General features: G+C 45.4%; 1 protein-coding gene across 2 annotated transcripts in view; it reads left to right on the forward strand.

Annotated features, from left to right (window-relative positions):
• Positions 1 to 24,179, forward strand: part of PLCL2 (phospholipase C like 2) — a 209,345-nt gene that overhangs the window by 147,871 nt on the left and 37,295 nt on the right. For both annotated transcript variants that reach the window (XM_021069677.1, XM_021069678.1), the window contains exon 5: positions 10,937 to 11,012. In XM_021069677.1, the coding sequence (XP_020925336.1) occupies positions 10,937 to 11,012 (76 nt within the window). The remainder of the gene's footprint in view (positions 1 to 10,936; positions 11,013 to 24,179) is intronic.

Raw genomic sequence — 24,179 nt, forward strand, 5'->3', positions numbered from 1 at the left:
AGTCACAGTGGTGCCCTGGCCCTTCTTTCCCACCTCCCAGACATATATTGGAGGCAGAAGTGCATGGCCAGCTGTCGCCTGCATCCCCACTGGATGGCCCTGGCTGTCCACAGGCCCAGACGGAAGTGCCTTTCCCGGCAGTTCAGTCCTGCATGCTCATACCCTTCCTGCTCTCGTGACAGGATATTAGAGCGCCAGGCGCACTTACATCTCCTGCCGAGGTAGTGTGAGGGCGTCGTGTAAAGCACATCATGATTATTGTTTAGAAAATCAGAGAAGCACTCAGAGTCGAGAGGCGACAGCGACAAAGGCCCCAGAGAGGATAGGGTTTGTGTGTGCATCCTTGAGGTCACTGTGGTGCAGACCCATTCATCATGTGCGGGGAAGTAGCCTGTTCAGTGTGAGGATGTTACATAAGGCTTCCCACGCTAATCATGTGCCAAATGATATGTGACACCCCCAGTTCTTCCCTAATGAGGCTTCTGATCATGTGAGGTTGATCATTAAATAGAGACATAAGAGGATTATTCTAATTGGAGTGCATGTGAACTTACTATCTACCTGCCCTCCACACAGAAAAGCACTGCATGATGTATTTTTCATGAACTGATAGGAGTTATTGTAGAGTTCTTCTGGATAGATTTATGGTTTCATTGGAGTTCCTTTTTAGGGTAGTTTGGGTTCTGTTTTGTTCAATTTTCAACAGTTTCTGTTTTCTTTGAATATTGCATTGTACAGGAGCAGAAGCAGTACAAGAGCAAACCCAAAATTCAACTTTTTGAAATTCTGTGTACCTCTGAAATGAAAACTATTCAGAAATTCCAAAACTTTGGCAACAACTTATAGTAGGACAAACGTTTAAAAGCTGTATGTTGACTTCATAACTCATCTCTTGGTTTATTGGAACTCCTGGCTTTTCCAGAGCCTTCTTCTCTATTCCTCAAGCTATTCTGCACTACAGAGCTTCACCAGGTCATATTTAAATATGTTTGGGAAAATATGGAGACGTCTAGTCATGCTAAGTCTCAGTTAACCTAGAAATACGAATGAATTCCTTTTGCATAAAAGCTTGGTTGTGGCTTCATTGTTTATTCACTTGTCTTCATGAAATAAAAATTTCTTTCTGGTTTAAAGGATGGTTTTTGATAAGGTCAGTCACCCTGGTGCATTCGCTGTTTTATTTCCTCTAAGCCCTGGCTCTTTGATTTGGTCTTTTTTACTTTTATTCCTCCATGTAGTGCCTTTCCCCCCTTCTGTTTCCTCTTTGTGGTGTTTTCTCTCATCTTCGCTCCCTTCTCCTGCCTCCAGCCTGACAAATGTGTATTACTAAGGACTTCTAGTGGCTAAAGCTGGAAGTGCCTCTTAGAAATACCCACAGTGTAAACTTGGGTCCATCCCAAGTGCAGTGGGCACCAGAGCAACTCCTAGAAAGTAAGAACCAAGAGAAAGTAAGAACCAAGGGGAGTACTTTGGTTGTTTTGACTGCATGATACTGTTTATTTCCATGAATTTTATACTGAATCCAAATGGTTGTTTAGGGGAGTACGGCCAAGATCTATATTGCTATCTGTCTAGTAATAAGCATAGTGTCTCTTTGCTTGTATATGGACATGGTAATTCACTTCGGGAACTACGGTTTAATTAAAACTGCATTACTAGGAAATGCAGCCGTTTCTGAGCCTATGAATATAGTTCTAAACTGATTTAGAGTGATAAGTGGTAGATAGAGACGTGGATTGTGAAAATTCAGCCAGGTACCTACAGATTCTAGGGGATGTAATTTTATGGGATTTGATCTGAAATGTAGTGAGTGAGATACTCAGATTATAGCAGTGCTTAGACGAAAGTTAAGTGGCAGGAGAGCTCCATTCATCACCCTTAGGTATGTACTACCATGCTAGCCCTGCAGTGAACTTTATGACCAATTAAGAGCATATGTAGAAGCCAGAAGGATTCTTGACTTCTCTAGAATGTGGACCCTGGGTCACTCATAATTCAGGATTTGCTCCAGATTTATACAGCATCTCTTCTCTGACAAGCAATGATTGTTAAAATAGTTTAAAATAATTGAGTACAGTGTTGAGGCAGGCTTGTATGATGCCACAAGCATACTTAGGTTGAAGTTGATAGATGTTGAGAGCTTAACTCTACGTCACAATAAAATTGCATAGATTTTGAAATACTCTCCCTTTTATAGTCAGTTCTGCTGTAAAACTTGTTTTGAAAATGTAGCTTTGTTTGTGTGTTATTATTTGTGTGCATTAGGGAACAACTTTACCCTAACAAGAATTTTGTGTTTGTCTGCGTACAGTTTTGACCACAAGAAACACAAGTGAGGGCAGAGCACTGCCCAGGGTGAACTGACCTTGCTACACACACCTCAGACACCTGCCAGCTACATCTGTTCACCAAGGCTGTTGTGAGCTGTGCCCTCCACGTCTTAGTTACAACCTCTCCTCAGGTGTCAGACCCCTCTTTCCACCACTCACAGTGACTCATGAGCTGCTGCCCTTCCCATCCCACTTCCACAAGAAACTTCAGATCGTTTTAATGTCAAGTGCCACACGCCACACTCATCAAAGTTTTTTGTCTTCCTTAATCATTGCAGGACTGTGCTGTTGTTTGCTTTCTGTTCCTGCCTTTTTTTTTTTTTTTTTTTTTTTTTTTTTTTGGGCCGAATCTTGCCTTTTTTTAAATTTTTGCTTTTTAGGGCCAAACTTGTGGCATATGGAGGTTCCCAGGCTAAGGGTCCAATCGGAGCTACAGCTGCCAAGCCTACGCCACAGCCACACAACTCCGGATTCGAGCCACATCTGTGATCTACACCACAGCTCACGGCAATGCCAGATCCTTAACCCACTGAGTGAGGCCAGGGATCAAACCCTCATCCTCGTGGATACTAGTTGGATTCATTTCCATTGCACTACGACATGAACTCCCTGTTCCTGCCTTTTTTTAATGTGTCACTGCAAAATTTCTAGTGTTGTGCCCTAACCCCATTCTCCCCACAAGCCTTGCATTATTTAATCACACAGTTTTTCACAGTGGGGAGATTCTTAGGAACACGTATGTCACATTACAGCAGAACTGTCAGTGCTTCGATTGCATTGACCAAAATTACCAGATGGCCAAATCCAGAGCTCCTAACTCTGTAGACCTTCCAGGAAATCTCCTCCTACCCCTGGCAGTGCTCAGCATTCTCGTTGTGCTCCTTGCCCTCTGACCATGCCTCTGCCTTTCTGACACTGGTTCTCTCTGCTTATTCATTTGAGTGATTCCTGAATATCATGCTGATGTTTTCATCTCATTTATCTTTCAAATTCCTCCCCCGGAGATGCAGACATTCCCTCATCTCAGCTGCTGCCTTGGTGCAGAAAACTCCCTATTCTCCAGCCCCAGAACCAAGCTTTCCCACAATTTCTAGCTGCTGCTGCAGGTTCTCAGAAGACACCCCTGTGCATCTCCAACCCCTCCTCTCAGCTGGGGCAGAGGGCCACATCCTTGAGGAGTCAACACGTTAGAGGCCTGCTGCGAACCTGGAAAAGCTTTATAGCTGTTGGGGGCAGTGTTTTCTTTTGTTGGTGATGGTGTTGTTTGTTTTTGTCTTCTTAGGGCTGCACCCATGGCATATAGAGGTTCCCAGGCTAGGGGTCGAATAGGAGCTACAGCTGCCGTCCTACACCACAGCCACAGCAACACAGGATCCGAGTCGTGTCTGCGACCTACGTGACAGATGCAGTGCCCGATCCTTAACTCACTGAGTGAGGCTAGGGATCCTACTCCCATCCTCGTGGATACTAGTTGGGTTCATTCACCACTGAGCCATGACGGGAACTCCAGTAGTTTCCTCATCTGTCCCCCTTACCCTCTTTGTTTTTGGCTCCTCTGCACCCAGGGCTCATTGGTCCCCTAGTCCTGCCCTGTCCTTCCCTAAGACTCTCTGCAGCCCCTCTCTCTTTCCCAGCCTCTCTGTATCCTGCCTACTTCTTGCCCCCCGTCACATCCAAACCCCCATTCCTCCCTTACCGTTTGTTCAGAGTCCTGACATTCTACCTCGACTGTAATTCTGTATCCCATCCAATCTTGCCCTTCTCTAAGCTCATTCCCTACTTTTCTCTAACACGCGTGGACATGACTGGAGAGCCTAACAATGCTTCACATGGATCTATATCCTGCCCCTCCTGTCGCATTGGCAGGGGGTCCTGTATGCAGTAGCACCCTGACACGCTCCTTGCTGCATGTTTGCTAACAATCCAGTATTGCCTTTTTTTCTGGCAGAGTTCTATCATTTTTCTCGTTTATAGATTTTTCCCCCAGTGACTTCCTATTATTTGCATAGTGAGAAATGTGGAAGTGAGGTTTCATGAGGAAACTAGGACGAGTTACTCTGGAAATGGTTTGTTATTTAGAAAGTGTTTTCCTAGTGACCTTGCTGGAAGGGATGATGACTGCAGCTGTTAATGGCCTGATGTCCCTTGGCCCCTGGATGGTACCCACTCAGCGGTGTGTGTCAGATGGGGGGGTGCAGCTTTAATGGTAGCTTCAGCTGGGCAAAGACCCCCTGTAGCCATGTAACTTTTGTGCCCCAGTGCAGATGTATGATTTTTATATTACTTTCAGGTATTGAAAAGCTACGTTGTCATTTCCAACAATAGCTTCATAAACAGTTTCTCTTCCATTAGTTCAGTTCTGTGATGTTTTGCTGTACTTGGAAGCTTTCGTGAAAGAAAATGTTTCACCTCTGCATTTCACTTTCGAAGTCCTGGATCCCAGAGTTCCCACATTTGATTCGAAAATTCTTCACCCACACAGTAATGATTATTGTGAAGTGTTGAAAACAGAAGTACCGTTGTTAACAGAGAGGATGTTACTTCCAGGAGCACCGAAAGAGGCACCAGAGTGTCGGATTCCTGAAGGAATTTCATTTTTAATTCTGTTCTCAGCCTTGGTGAATAGACTGACTTTGTAGGGCTGTGTAGCACAAGGGTGACAGTCCTTCAGCGACACTGAGCTTCAGAGACTGCCACAGAGATAGTTCAGATGGAGGGAAAATACTGCTTTGGATTGAACTGGTTTGTCTTCTGAAGACCTCAACCCTTGATTCACAGGCACTGCTTCGTTATCCATCCCTGGGGCCTCAAGAGGCAAGTCTTGCTTTGGTCAATTCCTCCCAGGATCTCCCCTGAGCCACACCTGCCACCTGGACATTCACTGTCCACAAAGGCTTGTATGGCTCTCAAGATGGCCTTGGAGCTCCGGGGGTGTTTGGGGGGGGGGTGGAGGAGAGGTGTATCATTTTTGTAAGTCCATTGGCAAGTTTGAGATCGATGCCCGATGATTTGAGTTGGGAAGGAGATCTATCTGTGGTGTGTCACAGAGTCACAGAACCCATAGGAAAGAACAAAACTTTTTTTTGCCATCTAGCCACTCTCTTTTACAATGACTTCAGCGCTTCTGGGACTTTTTAATCACTGGAAACGGCCACAGTCGAAGCAGTGGCAGCAACCATGTGTCAGAGTGAGGGCAGCCTCAGGAGGACTCAGTGGAGTCATTTTCAATTGGAAACTGAGCGACAGCACAAGATAAGGGGAAGAAAAATCCAGAACTGAGACCATGTTATTCCTGTTATTATTAAACTTGTGTCACTCAAGGACTTAAAAGGATTAGCAAATTCCTTTTTTAACTATCAAAATTTGGGCTCCTGCAGTAAAAGAAGATTTGGTACATTGTCTATAATCAGACATAGGATCCTGACAACGTAGAACCACAGACTTGCTTATTCTGAGAACAGACTATTCCTACTTGATAGGGAAGTTTAAAAACAGAAAATGAAGTGGTATACAGAAATATAGTTATGTAAAATACATTAATATAGAAATAGTTCTTCTCATAATGATATCTATGAACAGAGAAGTTTTCCTTATACCAACATGGGGAGTTACTTTCAAAACAGGGCTTTTCTTTCTGGTTTCTTTCCAGCTTCATAAAATATGAACTTTAATTTTTACTTTGCCTTTTGTTGAAACTTCCTAGTTTTCATCTACGTGAGTCCTGTATCTACTCCTTATCTTAGGAATTCCATCTATCTACTTCTTGTCCTAGGAGTTCCCATCGTGGCACAGTGGAAATGAATCTGACTAGGAACCATGAGGTTTCGGGTTTGATCCCTGGCCTCGCTCAGTGGGTTAAGGATCTGGCGTTGCCGTGAGCTGTCCTGTAGGTTGCAAACATGGCTTGGATCTGGCATAGGCCAGCAGCTAGAGCTCCGATTAGACCCCTAGCCTGGGAACCCCCATGTGCCGTGGGTACGGCCCTAAAAAGACAGGGAAAAAACCCCAAAACCTTGTTTTAGAGTTGATCAAATTCATGAAATGGGTTTCTGGGCTATGTTAAATCTGTGGATTTTCTGAATGCATTAGTTCCAGAAATTTAGGAGGTACTGGTAACTGGACACTAATGTAAAATCCATTAGCAACAGCTATATTAAAGCAGCGTTTACTTCATACATAGTATGAGGGCCCATCCACGTGGTCAGTTTGCTGGGCCGGCAGTGGGATGTCTAATTTTGGTGCTGAGACTTATACCTGTGCATTTAATGGGACTTGATGAAATGAATGCACTTGCATTAATGCAGATAGCGCTTACAAAATTGGTTCTTGCATTGTACTGACATATTAATGTAATGCAGACAAAGGAAATAAGGTAACTTAAAGCAGTTTTTCCCTTTGACTCATCTCTCGATGTGTCACTCCCCACATATCTGCTTCTGTCTAGTCCAAGATACTTGTTCTAGTGTTTTCACATTAAATATAAATGATTGCTGTTTTTAAATAATGAATTGTTAAGTGGGGCCAAGTAAATGGTGTATTATTGTCATTTAAAAAATGTTGTCCCAAAGTGCTGTATAGTAGAGACACTTCTGGGCCCAGGCCAGTAGCTGAGATGTTGCTCCCGGTGTGTAGCACCCGTCAGGAGCTAGGAAACTCCCTTCTGCTTCCATCCAGCCTCTGGTTGGAATGTGCTTTCCTCTCCTCCACGGGTGTAGCTGCCGGCTAGTGGTCAAGACCTATTCCATTAACAGCAGAGGCCTTGAGTCACATGGATGCCAGTCCCACTGTTGATTACTTACAGACTTTTGCCTGTCAAACCACCTGGTCCTGGGAACATGGCTTCCCTCCTGTGTCCACAGTGTTCACATCTGTGAAACCAGCACCCCAACCCCCCACCCGGCATGGGCTTGGTGAGCATCAGAGGTCACGGAGAACACCCAGCACATACCTGATGCCGAGGAGGCGTTGAATGACTTTCATTTTGACTCAGTCAGCCAATACTTGTGCTATTTATACTCCTATCTTGTTATAAAGCAAAGTCCCAGCCCGAGACTGGTGCCCCATCCATCTAACAGCACCCCCGTAGGGTCCCTCCCTCCCCCGTGTCCACGATGCATGAAGCCACAGTTGTCACTGAATGAGAGCCAGGCATCAGCCCTCAGAGCAGCCGGTGGGGGCTCGGAGCCTGGGCTGGCACTGCCCTCTCTGCTGCTGGACCTTGAACCCAGTGCTCTTAATAGGAACCTTCAGCCTGGAGAGCTCCCTGAACAACACCTAGTTGGGCCCTTTACTCAAGGAGAACTCGGGCAAAGACTGCAGGAGGTGAGAATCAGTGGACCCAAGCTGTGGACAAGAACTATAAGTGATTTACCACAGACGAACTTAATTCTAAGTATGTGACTTAACAACTATAACAAGTTGACAACTGGCAGTTCCTTCTCCCATAGGGAGGGGTGTGTTCATTCAGTGACAGGTGTGCAGTGTGAATCATCTCTGCTGAGGTCTGGGGTGTGGTGGGGGGATTCTTCCTGCCAGACCCCAGTGCCGTTGATTGTTTCCTGTGTGCCCACCTTCTGCTGGGCTGCCTCCCTCTGGAATCTCCTCTGACACCCTCTGCGGGTGCCTGCTGCTGTTTACTTCCAAACCCGGGGCACTGGCTCCTCCCTGTGTTTGCATCCCTTACTTGCATCATTTGTATACCGCACCTAAGTCAGGGGGCGCCTTGATCCTCATGACAGAAGGATTTGGTGTTGAACTCTCCCACTGCCCTGTGCTGGCTCAGGAGCATGTGGGTGGCAGTGACGATGCCACATCTTACGTGATTCCTGTTTGCTCATGGTCCCAGGGCGTTCTGTTCTTGGTGAATTCTCAGCACCAAGCTCAGGGTCCCACACGCAGAGCCTCCGTACCTGATTGTCCCCAGAGTAAAGGGCTGGTCCTCCAGGTGTCACAGAGCCTAGGGGCAGAGGAGCGTCCCTCTCCAGACCCCCGAGGTGGACCTGCATTTCTTTAGCCTTGCATGTCTTTCATGGTTAAAAGGTACAGCCCTGCTTAACCTTCAGTGACTAAACTGCAAGATGTTTCTAAGAACGATAGTGCGGTTTGTCTCTCTGGGCTTTATCACACCAGGGTTTTCAAGCAGAACTAGTATCAGTAATGGGCGTGTGAAACATTGCCAGCAAGCATTGGAAAGGAAGGCACCCTCTTTCAGCCAATTCTGGGTGTCTAGAAGGTGCTCTGGAGGAGTCAGGGGGCGTCAACCTCGACATCGCCATTTGCAAGTTGCCGCTACCTGTGTCCTTTCCTCTAATCCCCACAGCCTCCTGAACCCTCAGGATTTCTTTTATTGAACTTGGTTTGCACGTAGGAAATGAGGTCTTCATGAAATTTGATAGCTCGTCCTCAGTGGCAGAGCTCAGGAGCCCATGTAGATCTGTGCTCGTTCAGCCCCCACACCACCCTCCTTGGGGAATCTCTCCGACACCTTTTCCCTCTGGTTGTCTGCATGTGTGAACCTGGGCTTGATCCTGCTGTGGTGTCCTCCTGCCTTGCCCTCTTGCTGTTACCACTCTTATCTTGCCCTTTAGTGTCATGGCCAGCCTCGTTTCATTGCTATTTCCCCCCCCATTTGAATGATGGCAGACCGGCTGGCCAGTTCTTTGATACTGAGCTGTGACAGCCATCATCCTGGCTGGAAGTCCTTGCTTCTTCATGTATTTTGTTTGGCTCAACATCAAAGCTGAAAAAGGTTACTGATGACGAGATGAACCTTTTCAGCATGCAAATTACGTAACGGTACAAATGACTTTATATCAGTACAATCGAGTACTTAGCTATTCATTTTTTATCACTGCCTGCTCAGTATGTCAAGCTGTAAAGTAGAATATTTTAATTTACAAGAATGACTCAGGTCTTGAAGAACAAACGTGAAAATACTGAATTCCAAAGTACCGCTAGGCTGTGGACTTCCTGAAGACAGGGTCCGTGTCTTGTAGGTCACTGTGTCCCCTGCTCAAGGGCTGACCCGGGGAGCCCTCCGCTGAATAGTGAACAAAGGCATAATGAACACCTGCTGGGCCCTCAAACCTCACGGTGTTTACTACAATTTTCTCACAACAGTGCAAGTTGATAAATGCTGTGTGACTCATTGTAAGAGTCTGGTGTACTTCTTAAGAGGCACGTAGATTATGCTTTAGTTTAAATAAGAATAACTAATAAAATATGGTGTTCTTTGAGTTACATAAATAATCCAACCCACATATATTTCATTTCTGTAAAATAATGACTATGGCAGTTTGTGATAAATACCATAAGGAAAAACAAGGCAGAACTTAAAGGAATGGAGAATGGTGGATTGGTATGTGTTATTAAAAATAGAATGGTCCTACAAATATCATATGAGATCACTAATGTGTGGAATCTGATAGAAATGCTGCAGTAGAACTTAGAGAGCAGAAACAGACTCAGAGGTTTCAAAACTAAATTTACGTTTATAAAAGGGGAGACATGGTGGGTGGAGGGATAAATTATGGGGTTGGGATTGATATACACACACTACTATATATAACATAGGGGAAACAAGGACCTACTGTATAGCACGGCACAGTTACTCAGTACCGTGTAATAACCTAAGTGGGAAAGGATCTGAGAAGGAATGGATATGTGTATACGTGTAACTGATTTACTTCACCGTACACCCCAAATTAACCCAACTTTGTAAGTCAACTATATTCCAGTAAAAATTTTTTAAGAAGGAAACGTAATAGAATGGTCATGTAAAAGAGATAATAATAGAATTTGTGAAATACAAAAAAAATGTGAAATATCTAGACATTTAAATACAGAATCCTGCACTTACGGCAAGGATCATAATTGTATCCATTGGAGTTGTGAGACCTGAATCTGGCTATCCCATTTTTCATAGCGATTTTAGAGCCCAAAAAGTTTACTTCAGACAGATCTTTTCCCAGTATTTTGATGAGTGAAATAATCGGTCGGCTATATCCTGATCCTTTTACTTATTTGAGCTTGTCTCCTAAAACAGGCACATGCAATTTGGAATAAGAGCTCAACACTGATTTTTTAAAGTCACTGATAGGAACATTAAAGATACTAGTTTGAGTGATGCCATTAGTAATGCGTCAAAATAAATGCTGTTTTTTGATCCTCTTCGTAAGTTTTAAACTGATTTTCAGATGAAGGCACCTTGCTGAAGTGAGTGGGTGTATAGGTGCTGGAGCTTTCTATGAGCTGAAGTAGGAGGTTTTGTTGAAATGAAGGACAGATTGGATGTGTACACCTGTATATTTGGAGCTTTTCTCACTGGGACAGACTCAGTTCTGTACGGCTCAAGGTTCAAGTCCAGTCCCGAACAAGCCTCACCACCTGGAACACCCTCCTCACAGCCTGGTTTGAGCTGCTGTATAGGGAGGTGTGACGTTGTCATTTTCCACATATACATTTGAACTGGAGTAGCAGGACTTCAGACAAGGGGGTGCATCCCTGCATCCCCCCAGCCATGTTGTCCAATGATCCCTACACAAGAGGGTGGACCCTCTGGTGTCCAGCTGTCAGTGTGACCTCGTGTCTGGATGTTTCCTTTGCAGATGATCCAGTCCCTCAAGGCCTTGATTGAGAATGCGGACGCAGTGTATGAAAAGATTGTGCACTGTCAGAAGGCAGGTGAGTGAGAATCTGTTTCTTCCCTTTCAAATAAAGTTAGCAGTGGAGTTCCCTGGTGGCAGAGTGGTTAAGGATCTGGCATTGTCACTGTTGTGGCTTGAGTTCAGTCCCTGGCCCAGGAACTTCTGCTTGTTGTGGTTGCAGCCAAAAAAAAAAAAAAAAATTTGGTAGCATCATCTCTCTTGCACCTGAGCTCTTTCATCTTTTTGATGCTATAGCAAGAAAATCAGATATAAAAAGTACTTTTTTCATGGCTAAAGAAAAATGCTAATACTCAAGCCTTGGATAACAGACTCAGGTGGGGAGGAGCTTTTAAAATATATTGACATGGTCCAGGGTATGGCTTAAGAGTTCGTAGCTGTTAAAGGTTCCTAAGCTTTTCTAGGTGAGGACTGAGACCCTTTGCGCTAATCTCTTCCTCCTCATTACCTGTGCTGCCACCATGACTCCCTAGCACACACCTTGAAAGGAACAGCCTGAGCAGAGAAAGAATGTGTCTGCAGGAGCATGAACACCAGTTACAACCTCTTGGCATTTTTAATGCACTGGCATTTTCAAAGGCTGATGAGTTCATTCACTTCACAACCAAATGTTATACTAGATTATCAAATTCTACTTACACAAACAACCATCTAATTAATTTTAGCTGTGATAAAACCAAAAAAATAAGTGTTCTGTGTTGTAATAAGAATAGGCAGAATGGAATTCTTTTCAGTTTTCAAATTTTGATTGCACGTCAATTTGAAAGATTCTAATGTGGAGAATATTTGGAATTCATAAATACGAATACCTCTCCTTTACTTCTAGGGTTTTTGTTACTGTTCTTTAAGATCAAGAGACTATAACTATTACCTAGTCTTAAAGAAGTCGTCTCTTGGAGTTCCCTTGTGGTGCAGCTGGTTAAGATATGGCATTGTCACTGCAACAGCTTGGGTCAGGTGGGATTCCTGGCCCAGGAACTTCCACATGCAGGCATGCTCCCCAGCCCCCCAAAAAGTTATGTCTTATCTCAGAAATGAACTTGTTTAAAATAGATTAAAGGCAGAGATACATATGACAATTGCTCTTTTGATGTTTATTAAAGAATATGCACATTAATGCTCATCAACAGACAAAAAACCCTCATCTTGTTTTACTCGTCTTTTTAGCAAAATATTACTAGCAAAATAATTTTTCTACTTCTAGTCCTTTCTGGGACTTAACAACCACAACCAAGGCAAGTTACTTCAGATGCCATTTTTATCACGTCACTACCCTATACAAAATCTTCCAGTAGCTGACCAAATCTAAACTACAACTTCCCACGTAAGCCATCTGCAAACTGGACCACCCACTTTGCCAATATTATATAAAAATTATTATATCTTCTCATTCGTTTAATATGTTTTATTTATTAAACTTAAGAACTTCTACATAAGGTACTTGTTAGAGCTGTTACATACAAAATATTAAAAAACAAGGTTTTCCCTTCTAGAACTTTCAAGGCAAAGAGGACTATAACCACACCCAGTCAAACATAGTGAGTCCTTACTGTGTGCTACTCAGGACCTGAACTTGGTTTGTGAGGCAGTGGGGAACCCCTAGTTTTTTAGTGGCGAGGGGAGAGATTGAGCTTTAAGGAGACAGTCGTAGTAGCTGTGGCTTTGGGCTGCCCTTCCTGCCCTTCCCCATCCCCTGTGTGTACGTGTTTCCATGTAGATTTTCGCAAGGTAGGATGTTTCCCTCCCTCCTCTCTGCCAGTCTGTCCTTGTCTCTTTTTGTCTCAGTCGTATTCCCGGGAGCTTTCCTGATTCCCCCATTTCTGTGAGAGAACCATTCCCGGGCCCTTTGGACAAGAATCCGGTTCAGCTGACAGAGCCTTTCAGTCACTGTGTCTTTGGTTAAACGTGTCCTGTCTCGTCCTCCAGACGGGAGAGTGACGTCCTATGCACCAGGCTGGCATATGGAGTGACTCTCCCCATTTCACCTGTGACATCTGTTCTAACATCTGCACGGAGGACTCACTCAGACATTAACCGACTAAATGTGATGTGACTTTTACAAAATATTCTGTTCTATTAAATGCATACATTGCTTGAGATTTGTAGACATTAGAATTTGAAACCGCTTTTATTGGAGGAAGACTGGTTATTAATTTAACAATTTGCCTGAGTGGCAATTCGTTACAACTTTATTGGCTTATGAAATTTGACCCTGTCTAGCATCATGCAGCTTTGTGGGTTTTTTTTTTTTTTTTCCTGTTTGATTTCATTAAGGGATATATTTGCTTGTGTTTAAGAAGCTGAAGAGTCTTTTCTGTTAAGGATTTTGTGTGGGAAAATGGTGGGGAATAACCACTGTGTGATGGTCCACGTTGCTGTGGGTTTACACATCTCCAGAAGCACGCAACGATCATCTTTTGGTTTCATAATTACTGCTGACCGCCTACATCGCCCTCCTGTTGGCCCCAGTGCTTATTTTAGGGTCCCTTGATCTTTGTTTCTCATGTTTACAGTTATTGTAAGGCATCGTTATTAGTCATATGAAGACTTGTTCATTTGTGTTGGCTCAGAAATATTTGCATCAGATTTTACTTTTGATAAGTAATTGTTTTCCTGCTTGCAGATCTTTAATCTTGCAACGACAAAATGAAGACATAGGTCACCAAAGTGCTGGAAGTGAGGATTATTTTAGAAAGATTCCAAACTTTTAAGCACAAATTTGTATTCTCATTAGCTAAATCTTCGTGTAAATAATTAAGTGAAAATAAGGACTTTCACAGTTATCTTCAGTCACAGGTTAAAAAGTGCACCCAGTTTGGACAGGTTCAGACTCTCAGCTCTGTAACTGGTTTTTTGGAGCTAGAAGTGTGTCTGCTGATGCTGTTATTGGGAAGAGGGATGGGGCTGGGAAGCAAGGCTGGGAAGTGAAGACCAGCAGCCAAGGTGGTCAGAAACCTACAGGCACAGCAGGCAGTGACCCAGAGGGACCGAGGGTGGATGGGCAGTTGTGGCAGCCTATGTAGCCCACTCTTTCAAGAAGGGACTATGGCAGCATAAAAGGTTGCAGGGTTTAAGGGAAACCTCAATAAGAAAACCAAGGAGGAGTTCCGTCATGGCTCAGTGGTTAACGAATCCGACTAGGAACCATGAGGTTGTGGGTTCCATCCCTGGCCTTGCTCAGTGAGTTAAGGATCCGGTGTTGCCGTGAGCTGTGGTATAGGTTGCAGAAGCGGCTTGGATCCCCAGTTGCTGTGGCTGTGGCGTAGGCCAGCGGCTACAGCTCCAATTAGACCCCTAGCCTGGGAACCTCCATATGCCGCGGGAGCGGCCCAAGGAATGGCAAAAAGACAAAAAGACAAAAAAAAAAAAAAAGGAAACTGTCCATGGGAATATGGACCACCCAGTGAAGAGGCAAAGAGGAATGTAGTAAAAGACGAGACAGAGATTAAGGATGGAGGAAGTGAAGAGGGTAGGAATGCAGTGAAGTCACGAAACACTTGACCTTAGCGAGGGGGCAGCACCACTCTTCTGAGATATTGCGGGCAGCTGTGGCAGGTAGGGGTGTACCAGGAGGGAGGCGTGTTTTCCACTGAGCAGGTAGATGCCAGCTCAGGGGCAGGACAGGCAGGATATGGAGTGCAGAGCCAGAGGTCACTGGTGCAGGTGGCAGGGACTGACTAAATGTTTGGGTCACGTGGGATGGGTGTGGGAGGCGTGGGTCTGTGCTGCCACGAGAATGAGAACACAGAGGAGTGGTGGATGGTGCAGGCGTGCAGGAATGGGTCTCTGTGAATCACCGCACACACATCCTTCTGGGCCTGACACATGGTTGTTCTCCCAAGAACAAGTGGGTGATGGGTAAGGAGCTCAGGCCAGGGAGCAGGGCTGGCCTTTCTAGCGGGGAAACACTGTAAAAGTTCATATAAGTTCTTTTTTAAAAAGTTTATAAAAGCTGATAAAAAATCAGCCAGATTCTTTAGGGGGAACGTCTTTTCCACTTCCTAATATCTTTCTCTCTTTCAATGGCCAAAACCCAGCAGCCTGTGTTTTAATTTTTACTTCCTTCTCAGTCACCAAATCGATCTATTTCATAGAGAATATGAAGATGATCCAGAAGGAGCCCAAGTGGCTTTGCTTCAGTGAGTCGGATGTTTTCCTCCGGTGAATTTAAATGGAAAATCATTTGTTCCCTGGAAAAAAAAGGAAAAAAAAATCAGTGACACATTTCCTGTCCAAGATGGTGAATTAACACATGCATTTAATCTCCACTCCCTTCTGAGTCTCATTAAAATGACAGTAGGGGTTTTTGTAAAGTTACAAGGATGGAGAAAATGGGAGCAACAAAATTTTGGAAATGGAAAAACAGCTGAACACGTGAGAATTGATGTAGCTGACTTGAGAAAGCTGAGCCTGAAGCTGGCGGGGGAGGGAGCAACAGACAGTCTGGCTTATGTGGAGACACCCCCCTTCCCCAGCCCAGGACTTGGTGCCACCAGATGCCTCTGGGAATTGGAGTAAAGGTAGGGATAAAAGAGGAGAGCTGTCTGAAAGCTGGATTCGGAAGCAATTAGACCCTAGATGGCTGAGAGACTACATGTGTCCTGATATCGGAGAGGTTAAAAGTAGCAAAATTCTCATCCTTCATGTGGGCAGTTTCGTAGATAATGCTTGAAAAATGTCTAAACAAAAGAAGCATGTTACTTAGACAAATGGACATAGGTACTAAAAAGGAAACAAAGAACTTAGCTAAAGGGGTTGAATGTCACTGCTTCTGGAGAGGGGGATTTAAGAACTACGGGCTGTGTGTGTGTGTGTGTGTGTGTCCTAATTCTGATAAACATTAAATCACTACCAAATTTAATTTTAATTTAGTTTGCTGAATTCGAGAAAGAGAAGAAGGGGTCGGAGAACACAGAAGCTGCATTAGGAGTCCTTGACCCAGGTTGTCCTGGAGGAGACGTGGATGACCCACCAGGCATTGGGACAGCCCAGGACCCCGGCCGGCCCCGTCGTTCTGGGCAGGCCCCTTGCAGAGTTGGTGTCATGCCTCTTGTGGGTCAGAGCCTGGCTCCTCTTCTGGTGGGAGAATCGGTCCCCTGCCCTTTGGGGAGGACTCTTAGGAAGAGAGGAGATCAAGCTCTAAGTGAGACAAAACCCCACCCCCAGAACTGTTCAAGCTTCTATTCTGAAAGCTCCAGGGGGCTCCTTTGCTTGGCAAGGCTGCATCATGACTGAGTAAACAGGGATGGATGGCAACTTTCAACATAATGAAAAAGCTGTAATTACCCTTCATTTTAATGCACTGAATGGAAATTTTTTTATAGTGGAGTCTACACATCTCTGCTTTCTTGAACCTGGCATACCAAAAACTAGTTTGAACTTTTCTGGAGAAAAAAACCAAAAAAAAGCCTGCTTTTTCTTACTCTCCTCCCCCACATTTTATGATTTTGATGTCCTCTTTCACATCTTCATGCCCATCCTTTTGCTGTTGATTGTGCTTATCGTCACGTTCACAGGCTTTTTTTTTTTTTTTTTTTTTTTTTGGCTTTTTGTATTTTCTAGGGCTGCACCTGCGGCATATGGAGGTTCCAGAGCTGTAGCCACCAGCCTACACAAGAGCCACAACAACACAGGATCCGAGTTGCATTTGTGACCTACACTACAGCTCATGGCAACGCCGGATTCCCAAACCACTGAGCGAGGCCAGGGATGGAACCTGCAACCTCATGGCTCCTAGTCGGATTCATTAACCTCTGAGCCACAATGGCAACTCCTTCACAGACATTTTTTGATTTTTTTCTTTTTAACCTGTGTCCTGGCTTGTTTAAGTGATTTACTTTCCAGTATGATTTTCTCTTTCCCTAGATTCCTGCTTCTTTTCTATTTAGAGAAGACCTTTCCATATTTCCTAACCTTTGGGATAGGTTTAGTATTGCTGTATTCTTTTAGTTTTTGCTTTTCAGTAGTTTGAACTTTCAGTGACTCGGGGTCATCTTGAGGAGCATCTGTTAATTGCTGGGGTTAATGTGGCGATGCCCCCAGGAGCCTAAGTTTTGGGGGGCCCTTAACCTGTGCACTGGTCGCTTTCTGGTCTGCTGTTCAGTCCCATTCCCAGCATTCATAGTTCAGTTCCAGGTCTGTTCAGCTTTCACTTCTTGCTGCTCCTACGATCCTGCTGCGTTTTCCACTGCCTCTCTGTACAAATACATTTGTCCTCTTTCCAATATGCTGCTTCTGGTCCCCTGTGACCAAGCTTGGTAGATTTCCCTCGCCTCAAAGCGAGAACCTGACGCACTCCTGCGTGGGGAGGACAGGCAGAATGTCAGGCAGACCTGCGTGACTGGGTTTTGATTGCTCACAGACCTTTGTTGTTCTGCAAACTCCTCGGATTGCTGTGCGTTCTTAGGAGCCGAGGTTTCCGGATAAGAAACCTGTCATCATCCATCACATGGTTTGCTCACATCAGTGTCTCGCCCAACACAGCACATGTAAAGATCATCTGTAAGATTCATTCTGAAAGGATTTCGCAAGTGTTCCATTAGAAAGGTTCACAAGAGGGAGTCTGGGAGCCTGTAACTTTTCCTTTTATTTATGTCAGGATGTTTCTCAGCCCCAGTGTGCAGAAGTAAGGGGTTCCTCCCTGGGGATCCTGGGCCCTCATACCATGTCTTGCTGTGTGGTGTTAGGTTAGTCGCTCAACCTGTCTGTTGCAGTGAATTGTAGGGTTCCCTAAGGGCGCCATGGGTTCTAGATCAGTTACCTAAGTAGTGATTTTGGAATGGCTTAATTACAGTCACTTTAAAAGAGTAGACGATTAAACAAGTAATCCTAGGCAGTGGCTCAGGTGCATGAATTGCAGCCCATCAGCTTGTGTTTCCAGAGGAGAGTTAATGCCTAACTTTGAAGGTGGAGAGTGACCTCTCTGAAGGTGAGATACTGGAAACCTCAACTCCTTTGGAATCTTGGCATCTGTCCTATTTTTGAAGAATCACCAGATGTTCTCCTAGGTACTTTAGGTAACCAGCAATTAGTGAAGGCACAGAAGCTAAGATGTAGCAAGGTCATTGGCAGTGGGCCGGCCTGACCCCCTCTTAATTCCCCTGAAGGATCCTTCCTTGATGATAAGGGAAGTAAAGGGAATGATCACAAAAGTGACAGCTAGGCCAACTCAGGCGGAAACTTCTCCACTTCTCCTGGGGCTGCTTGTATAAAGTGCGGTTTTTGCATCATCCCCCGATATTGAATCTTTGGGTGGGGGGGACCAGGAATTTGCATTTGGAAATGAGGGTGGAGCAGAGAGGCCCTCCTGGGTTCATGCTCACCTCTTGCCCTCTTTCCTCTGCCCCTCAAAGTGTGAGTGCTCCGAGCAGATGGGCATTTGCTTGCCAGATTGGTGGGCAGCTGCCTTTCTTGGGAGCTGCTCCTTCTTCCCAGCACAGCTGAATTTCACTGTGAAATATCCCAGTGCCAGGGGCAAAGGGCAGGGAATAAGGGGGATGTCCGATTCCCTGGATCCCTGTCCTGTGAACAGATCCCAAAGCTGTGCCTTCTCATCAGTTCCTTCCTCTTCTTCCCTCCTTCCCTTGTAAACCCACAGAGTCTCTGAAAGCTTCGCTTTTCACTAAATAAACTCAGCACCTTAACAAATTATCTGCTGGGGAGGGGTCAGGCTTCCTTCAACTCTGGCACTCCCATAAAATCATTTTTGTTATTATTCTGTTATACCTGTTTATTAAAGCTGAGAAGAACCGCAATTAAGTTAAAGTTCACAGTAAATTAAATCATTTTTCTCAGAGAGCTACCAGAAGGTTTTATGTAGATATAAAACCTATTAGGTATCCTTGGATCTAAAATGAAGTAAATAGACTAGATGGTCTCTAAGCCTTTTCTGCCTTCTCAGTTCTGTGGTCTACAAATCATATGATATAATATAATATATAAATAAGGGGCTATAGTGGGTAAAGTGAACAGATGCTTTCTAGAAAGGTTTTAACAGGAGAGGTAAATCTTCTAAGAATAAGGACTTAGAAGCAACTTTAATTAACCGGTATTCTCGTATGAGAGGTCGGTGCTGTGTCAGAAACACATCACTACACATGTTAACATAGTGAAGGAAAAACACAGTCGTGCATTTGCGGAATGTGCTTAGTGACAAGCTGTTGTACTAGTACTTATTAGAGATGCAAAAACTAGCCAACAGTCTCTGCTACCATTGAAAGTTATAGAATGCAACTAAGCCAGTGGAATAGGTAGGTATATGTGGAGTTTAAAGGAAGGAGCAATGGGGGTTTTGTTGGTAGGGAGGGATGGGGCTTAAACCGGGAGCTGGAGGGGGCAGGTCTGTGTGCACAGAGTGCAGGGTTGGGCTTTCCCAGTGGGCCAGAGGGAGAGGCTTCATTGTCAAGGTGTGCTTTCCATGCACACGAGTATGTTGTCCTGGCTGAAGGGAAGCTGCAGAAGTTAGGTTTGGGAACACAGGTTGGGTTAGATGATGGGAGCATTTTAATTCAAGGATAAGGGGGTTGACGTTGATGTCTTAGGCCAGCATTGCCCAAAACCTGACGTGGGGAACACTGTTCATGCTCCTGGGAAGGGTTTCTTCACCAATCTTCTCTTCTCCTTTGGAGATTCCCTGGACACATCAGCATGCTAAATATCCCCCATGTAGCTCAACATCTCCCAGACCAAGCATCGTGGGTTAGAAAGCCCTTCTTTCAAATTCTTTCTGTGTCTTGAACTCTTGTGGAAACCTCTGTGGGCACTGGGGCCATGAAATATTGGAACAGGCATGGACTGACCCGTCTCTCCTCTGCCCCCTGTGTCCCCGTACTCCACACAGCCCTGGGACATGGACGCCTGGGCTGTAGGATTGGAGGAAGGTGATGGTGAAGGTCTGGTTCAGGTGTGCCGAACATGGGGTCACCGAGGGTCATTGTCTTGGTTCATCCGGCCAGGTATTACAAAGTGTCGCAGACCAGATGGCTTCAAACAACAGAGACTTGTCTCAGAGGCTGGGAAGTCCAAGGTCATGGTGTGGGCCGATGTGGTGTGGTGCCTGGTGAGGCCTCTTTCCTGGTGCATAGCCGGCACCTGCTTGCAGTCTCCCCACATGGTGGAAGCGGCAATGCTTTAGAGGAGTACTAATCCCGCTCACGAGGGCTCCATGCTCATGACCACAGCACCTCCCAAAGGTCCTGTGGATTTGGGTGGGGGGACACAGTCAGACCATAGCAGAGGGCAAATGGAAATAACTGGTAAGTTGCTGAAGGGACTATAGGAAAGCTGGGGGTGAGTTGAGGCTACAGATAGAATTGGTGTCATCAAAATGGAAGAGTTATTTGAAAGGATGAGTTCTTTAATGAAGAAGGGTCGGGAGGAAATACGGGAAATCGCAGGATACGAGTCCATGTTTGTATTGCAGAACTGGATGTTTTCCTTCAACCTCCAAGCTTAGAAGCTTCCTGGCACCTCTCAGGCTCTGCCCTGCTCTACATTGTCTTTTTTTTTTTTTTTTTTTTTTTTTTTTTTTTTTTGTCTTTTTGCTATTTCTTTGGGCCGCTCCCGCGGCATATGGAGGTTCCAGGCTAGGGGTCCAATCGGAGCTGTAGCCACCGGCCTACGCCAGAGCCACAGCAACGCGGGATCCGAGCCGCGTCTGCAACCTACACCACAGCTCACGGCAACGCCGGATCGTTAACCCACTGAGCAAGGGCAGGGACCGAACCCGCAACCTCATGGTTCCTAGTCGGATTCGTTAACCACTGCGCCACGACGGGAACTCCTACATTGTCTTTACTCTGTAGCAGTTGTTACCATCTAACCTGCCACATAATTTGCTTATGTTATTGCTTACTGTGTGTCTTCTTCCAGCTAAAGTGTAAACTCCTTGAGGGCAGGGATCTTTATTTACTCATAACATATCCCAGTGCCAAGAACAGCGCCTGATGCAGAGCTGGCCCTCGGTAAATATTTGTTGAACTGAAGTGAATGTAGGATGATGAGTTTATTTGTCCTTTCATGTATTCACAGATGTTTATTAGGTCCTACTCTCGGTCTGACAGAGGCTGGGTGCCTTACTTCCCTGCCCCAGGGCTCCAGGCCAAGTGCGAAGGGGTATGTGGAAGAAACCCTTACTGCCCAGGGGACTTGGTGCTCTAGTGCGAGGGCACAGCATGTCCCGTGATTAAGTCACGGGGGCAGCATGGAACCAGAGTGTAGATGCAGTTGAGTCAGGAGGGTGGTTTGTCTGGGAGCAAGACTGGTGGGGACAGGAATTCCAGGCGTGGAACAGAGCCCACACTGGGGCAGCTAGGCCCCTGCTAGCAGCAGCCCTGACACAAAATAGTGCCAGCCCAGAAACTTCAACAAACAAACAATTAGAACACCATAATGGATTGGACTGCATGAAAAGAATTCTACATGGCAACAAGGATCAGAAGCAAAGCTGCAACAAAACTAGAGACTGGGAAAAAGTGTTAGCAACATGTATCAGAAAGGGCTAATATCCCTAATACATTAGGGACGCCTAAAATCAGTCAGAAAAAGGCCAACAGGGGATTCGCATCGTGGCTCAGCAGAAAACGAATCTGACTAGCACCCATGAGGACACAGGTTCCATCCCTGGCCTTGTTCAGTGGGTTAAAGATCCCGCATTGCCATGAACTGAGTGTAGGTTGCAAATACGGCTCAGATCCCGCGTGGCTGTGGCTGTGGCGTAGGCCAGTGGCTACAGCTCTGATTTGACCCCTAGCCTGGGAACTTCCATATGCCTCGGGTGTGACCCTAAAAAGACCAAGAAAAAAAAAAAAGAAAGAAAGAAAGAAAAAGGCCAACAACCCTGATGTTTGTATTCTTTGCAGAGAATATGAACATGGGTCACAACAAAGGAAATTCAAAGGACTCTAAAATCAAACGAAAAGATGTTCAGACTCACCTGCAAATGACGTAAACCTGCTTTAGGTAGAGGGACAGTTAGGAGCACGGAGTAGAAATCCCTGCCTTCTCAAAGCTAAAGTCCAGTTGTAGAGACAGAAAATAAATAAAAAGCAGGTAAATACAGCCCTCACTGTGTCTGGTAATGATGTGTGTTTTGGAAGCAGTGAGGCAGAGAGGGGCTAAGGTGTCCCCAGTGGGGCGGAGGGCTGCTCTTCTAAATAAAGTGAACTGCTCACATCTGCGCAGGTGTGATTGCCAGTGGAGAGGAAGCCTTTCAACATCTAGGAAGGGAGTATTTCAGAAAGAGGGGCCCCTGGCCACAGTGCTGTGAGGATGCTTGTTCTGCTCTCAGAGATGGGAACTGTGTCTAGGGGTCTGAGCAGAGGAGTGGCTGCATCAGAGAGCCTGGGGGTAGGAGAGGGATGGGGCAAGATGCGGAAGACCCTCCCGGAGGCCTGTGCAACAATGACTGTGGCCCAGTCCAGGCTGGTTGGGGTGAGGGGGATGCTGACTGGCCTCATTCTGGATGTTCTGAAGATTCTGCTGATGTGATTTATTCATGGATGTGGGTATGAAGAAAGAAAGAGGGCAGGATTGCAGGATTCTTGCCTGGGTTTTCTTACCAAGATGTGGAGGCCTTGGGGTGGTGGGGAGGAGGGTTTGAGAGGAAGATCAGAGGTTTGGATTTAGACATATGGGTTTGATATGCCCAGTTGACTCTCAAGTCTAAAGTTCAGAGGAAGGTCCATACGGGAGGTCATGAGTTTGGAAGCCATAGTCACAAAGCTGGTCTTTCAAGCTGGGAAAAGTAACTATGAACAGAGAAGACAGAGCCCTGACCCTTCAATGTTTGGTTGCCAGGGGGACACAGGACAGCAAGCCTAGCAGGAGAAGGTGCAGCCAGTCCGGCAAGGGGAGGACTGTGGTCTCCTGGAGGCCCAGGGAGTGAGGGGTTTCAAGGAGATGCCACTTCTCATGCATCAGATCCAGGTCTTATATCAAAGATCTGGAAGTTCCTTCACACACAGGTCGTGATGGATGGGTGAGAATGTAGGGGAAACAGAACCATCACGGTGTTAGGGGATCTAGTTGGGCTTCTTAGGGAAGCCCAAATGACAGTACATTTCAGAATTACAAAACATATCACTTTGAACTAGCAATTGCTATTTTTTCAGAGTTTACTCTACAGATATGACCACATATTTGGGAAAATACATAGATCGAGAGTTCTTTATAACTTGAGAACAACCTAAATGTTCTATAGGAGGATCCTCATTTAAATACATTAGGGTCGATCCATATGATGGGATATTATGCTGCCACTTAAAAAAATAAAGATACATATATATATATGTATATTCACCTGTACACACACACACACACACACACCCCACACATATATACATATATAAGGAAGAGCTTATATACACATAAAGATAAAACACACACACACAGAGTTTTAAAAGGCAAGGGAAACTGTGTGCTGTTTGCTAATATTTGTTTTAAAAGGTGAGCGGGGAAGAGAGAGCTCTGTGTGCTGGTGAGGACACTACCCTCTTGGGAAGGGTACCTGAGAGGGGCTAACCTGGTTGCCCAGTGAGAGGGGACGAGGAGGCTGGGAGATGGGGAAGGGAAAGGTCATTATCTTTATACCAGTATACATTTTGTAAATTGTTGAGCCAATATGACTTTATTATCTGCTCAAAAATTAGTATAGGATGAGATGTAAAAAGAAAGGGAGAGGTAGACAGGGTGACATCACACGGGCCTTGTGTCACGGTGATCATGCCAGTCTGGTGGTGGGGCAAGAACTGACTTACAGTCCAGACAAAGATGTCCTGGGTGTGAACAGCGAATCTTTGTCATTGGGGTGAAATGAAATGAAGAGCGTCTGCCGCTTACTGCTTATATGACCCTGCCCCAAGGGAGTCAGGTGGCCTGTGCTTAGCATGGTGGCCTGGTCGTTAGATTCCACAGAGGACGAGGAAGGGTGCCGCTTTGTTTCACGTGGATTCCCCAGGTGGAGCTCTGGCTGAGGGAGGAGGGCCTCCTCCATGTGGTCCATTCTCAAAGTGTGCTGCTGTGGGTTTGGCATCCATCTGGCTTGCAGGGGTCTATTTACTAGACCTGGTTTATCTGTTCCATCTCATGTAGAATGGGCTTTAACCACTCAAAATCCATCTTAAAGTAAATCGGCTTTTGTTGATGCCAAATCATTTGGGAAGAAGGCCAAGAAAAAGAGACTACCAAC

The sequence above is a fragment of the Sus scrofa genome, chromosome 13 (assembly GCF_000003025.6).
Source record: "Sus scrofa isolate TJ Tabasco breed Duroc chromosome 13, Sscrofa11.1, whole genome shotgun sequence".
Taxonomy (NCBI): Eukaryota; Metazoa; Chordata; class Mammalia; order Artiodactyla; family Suidae; genus Sus; species Sus scrofa.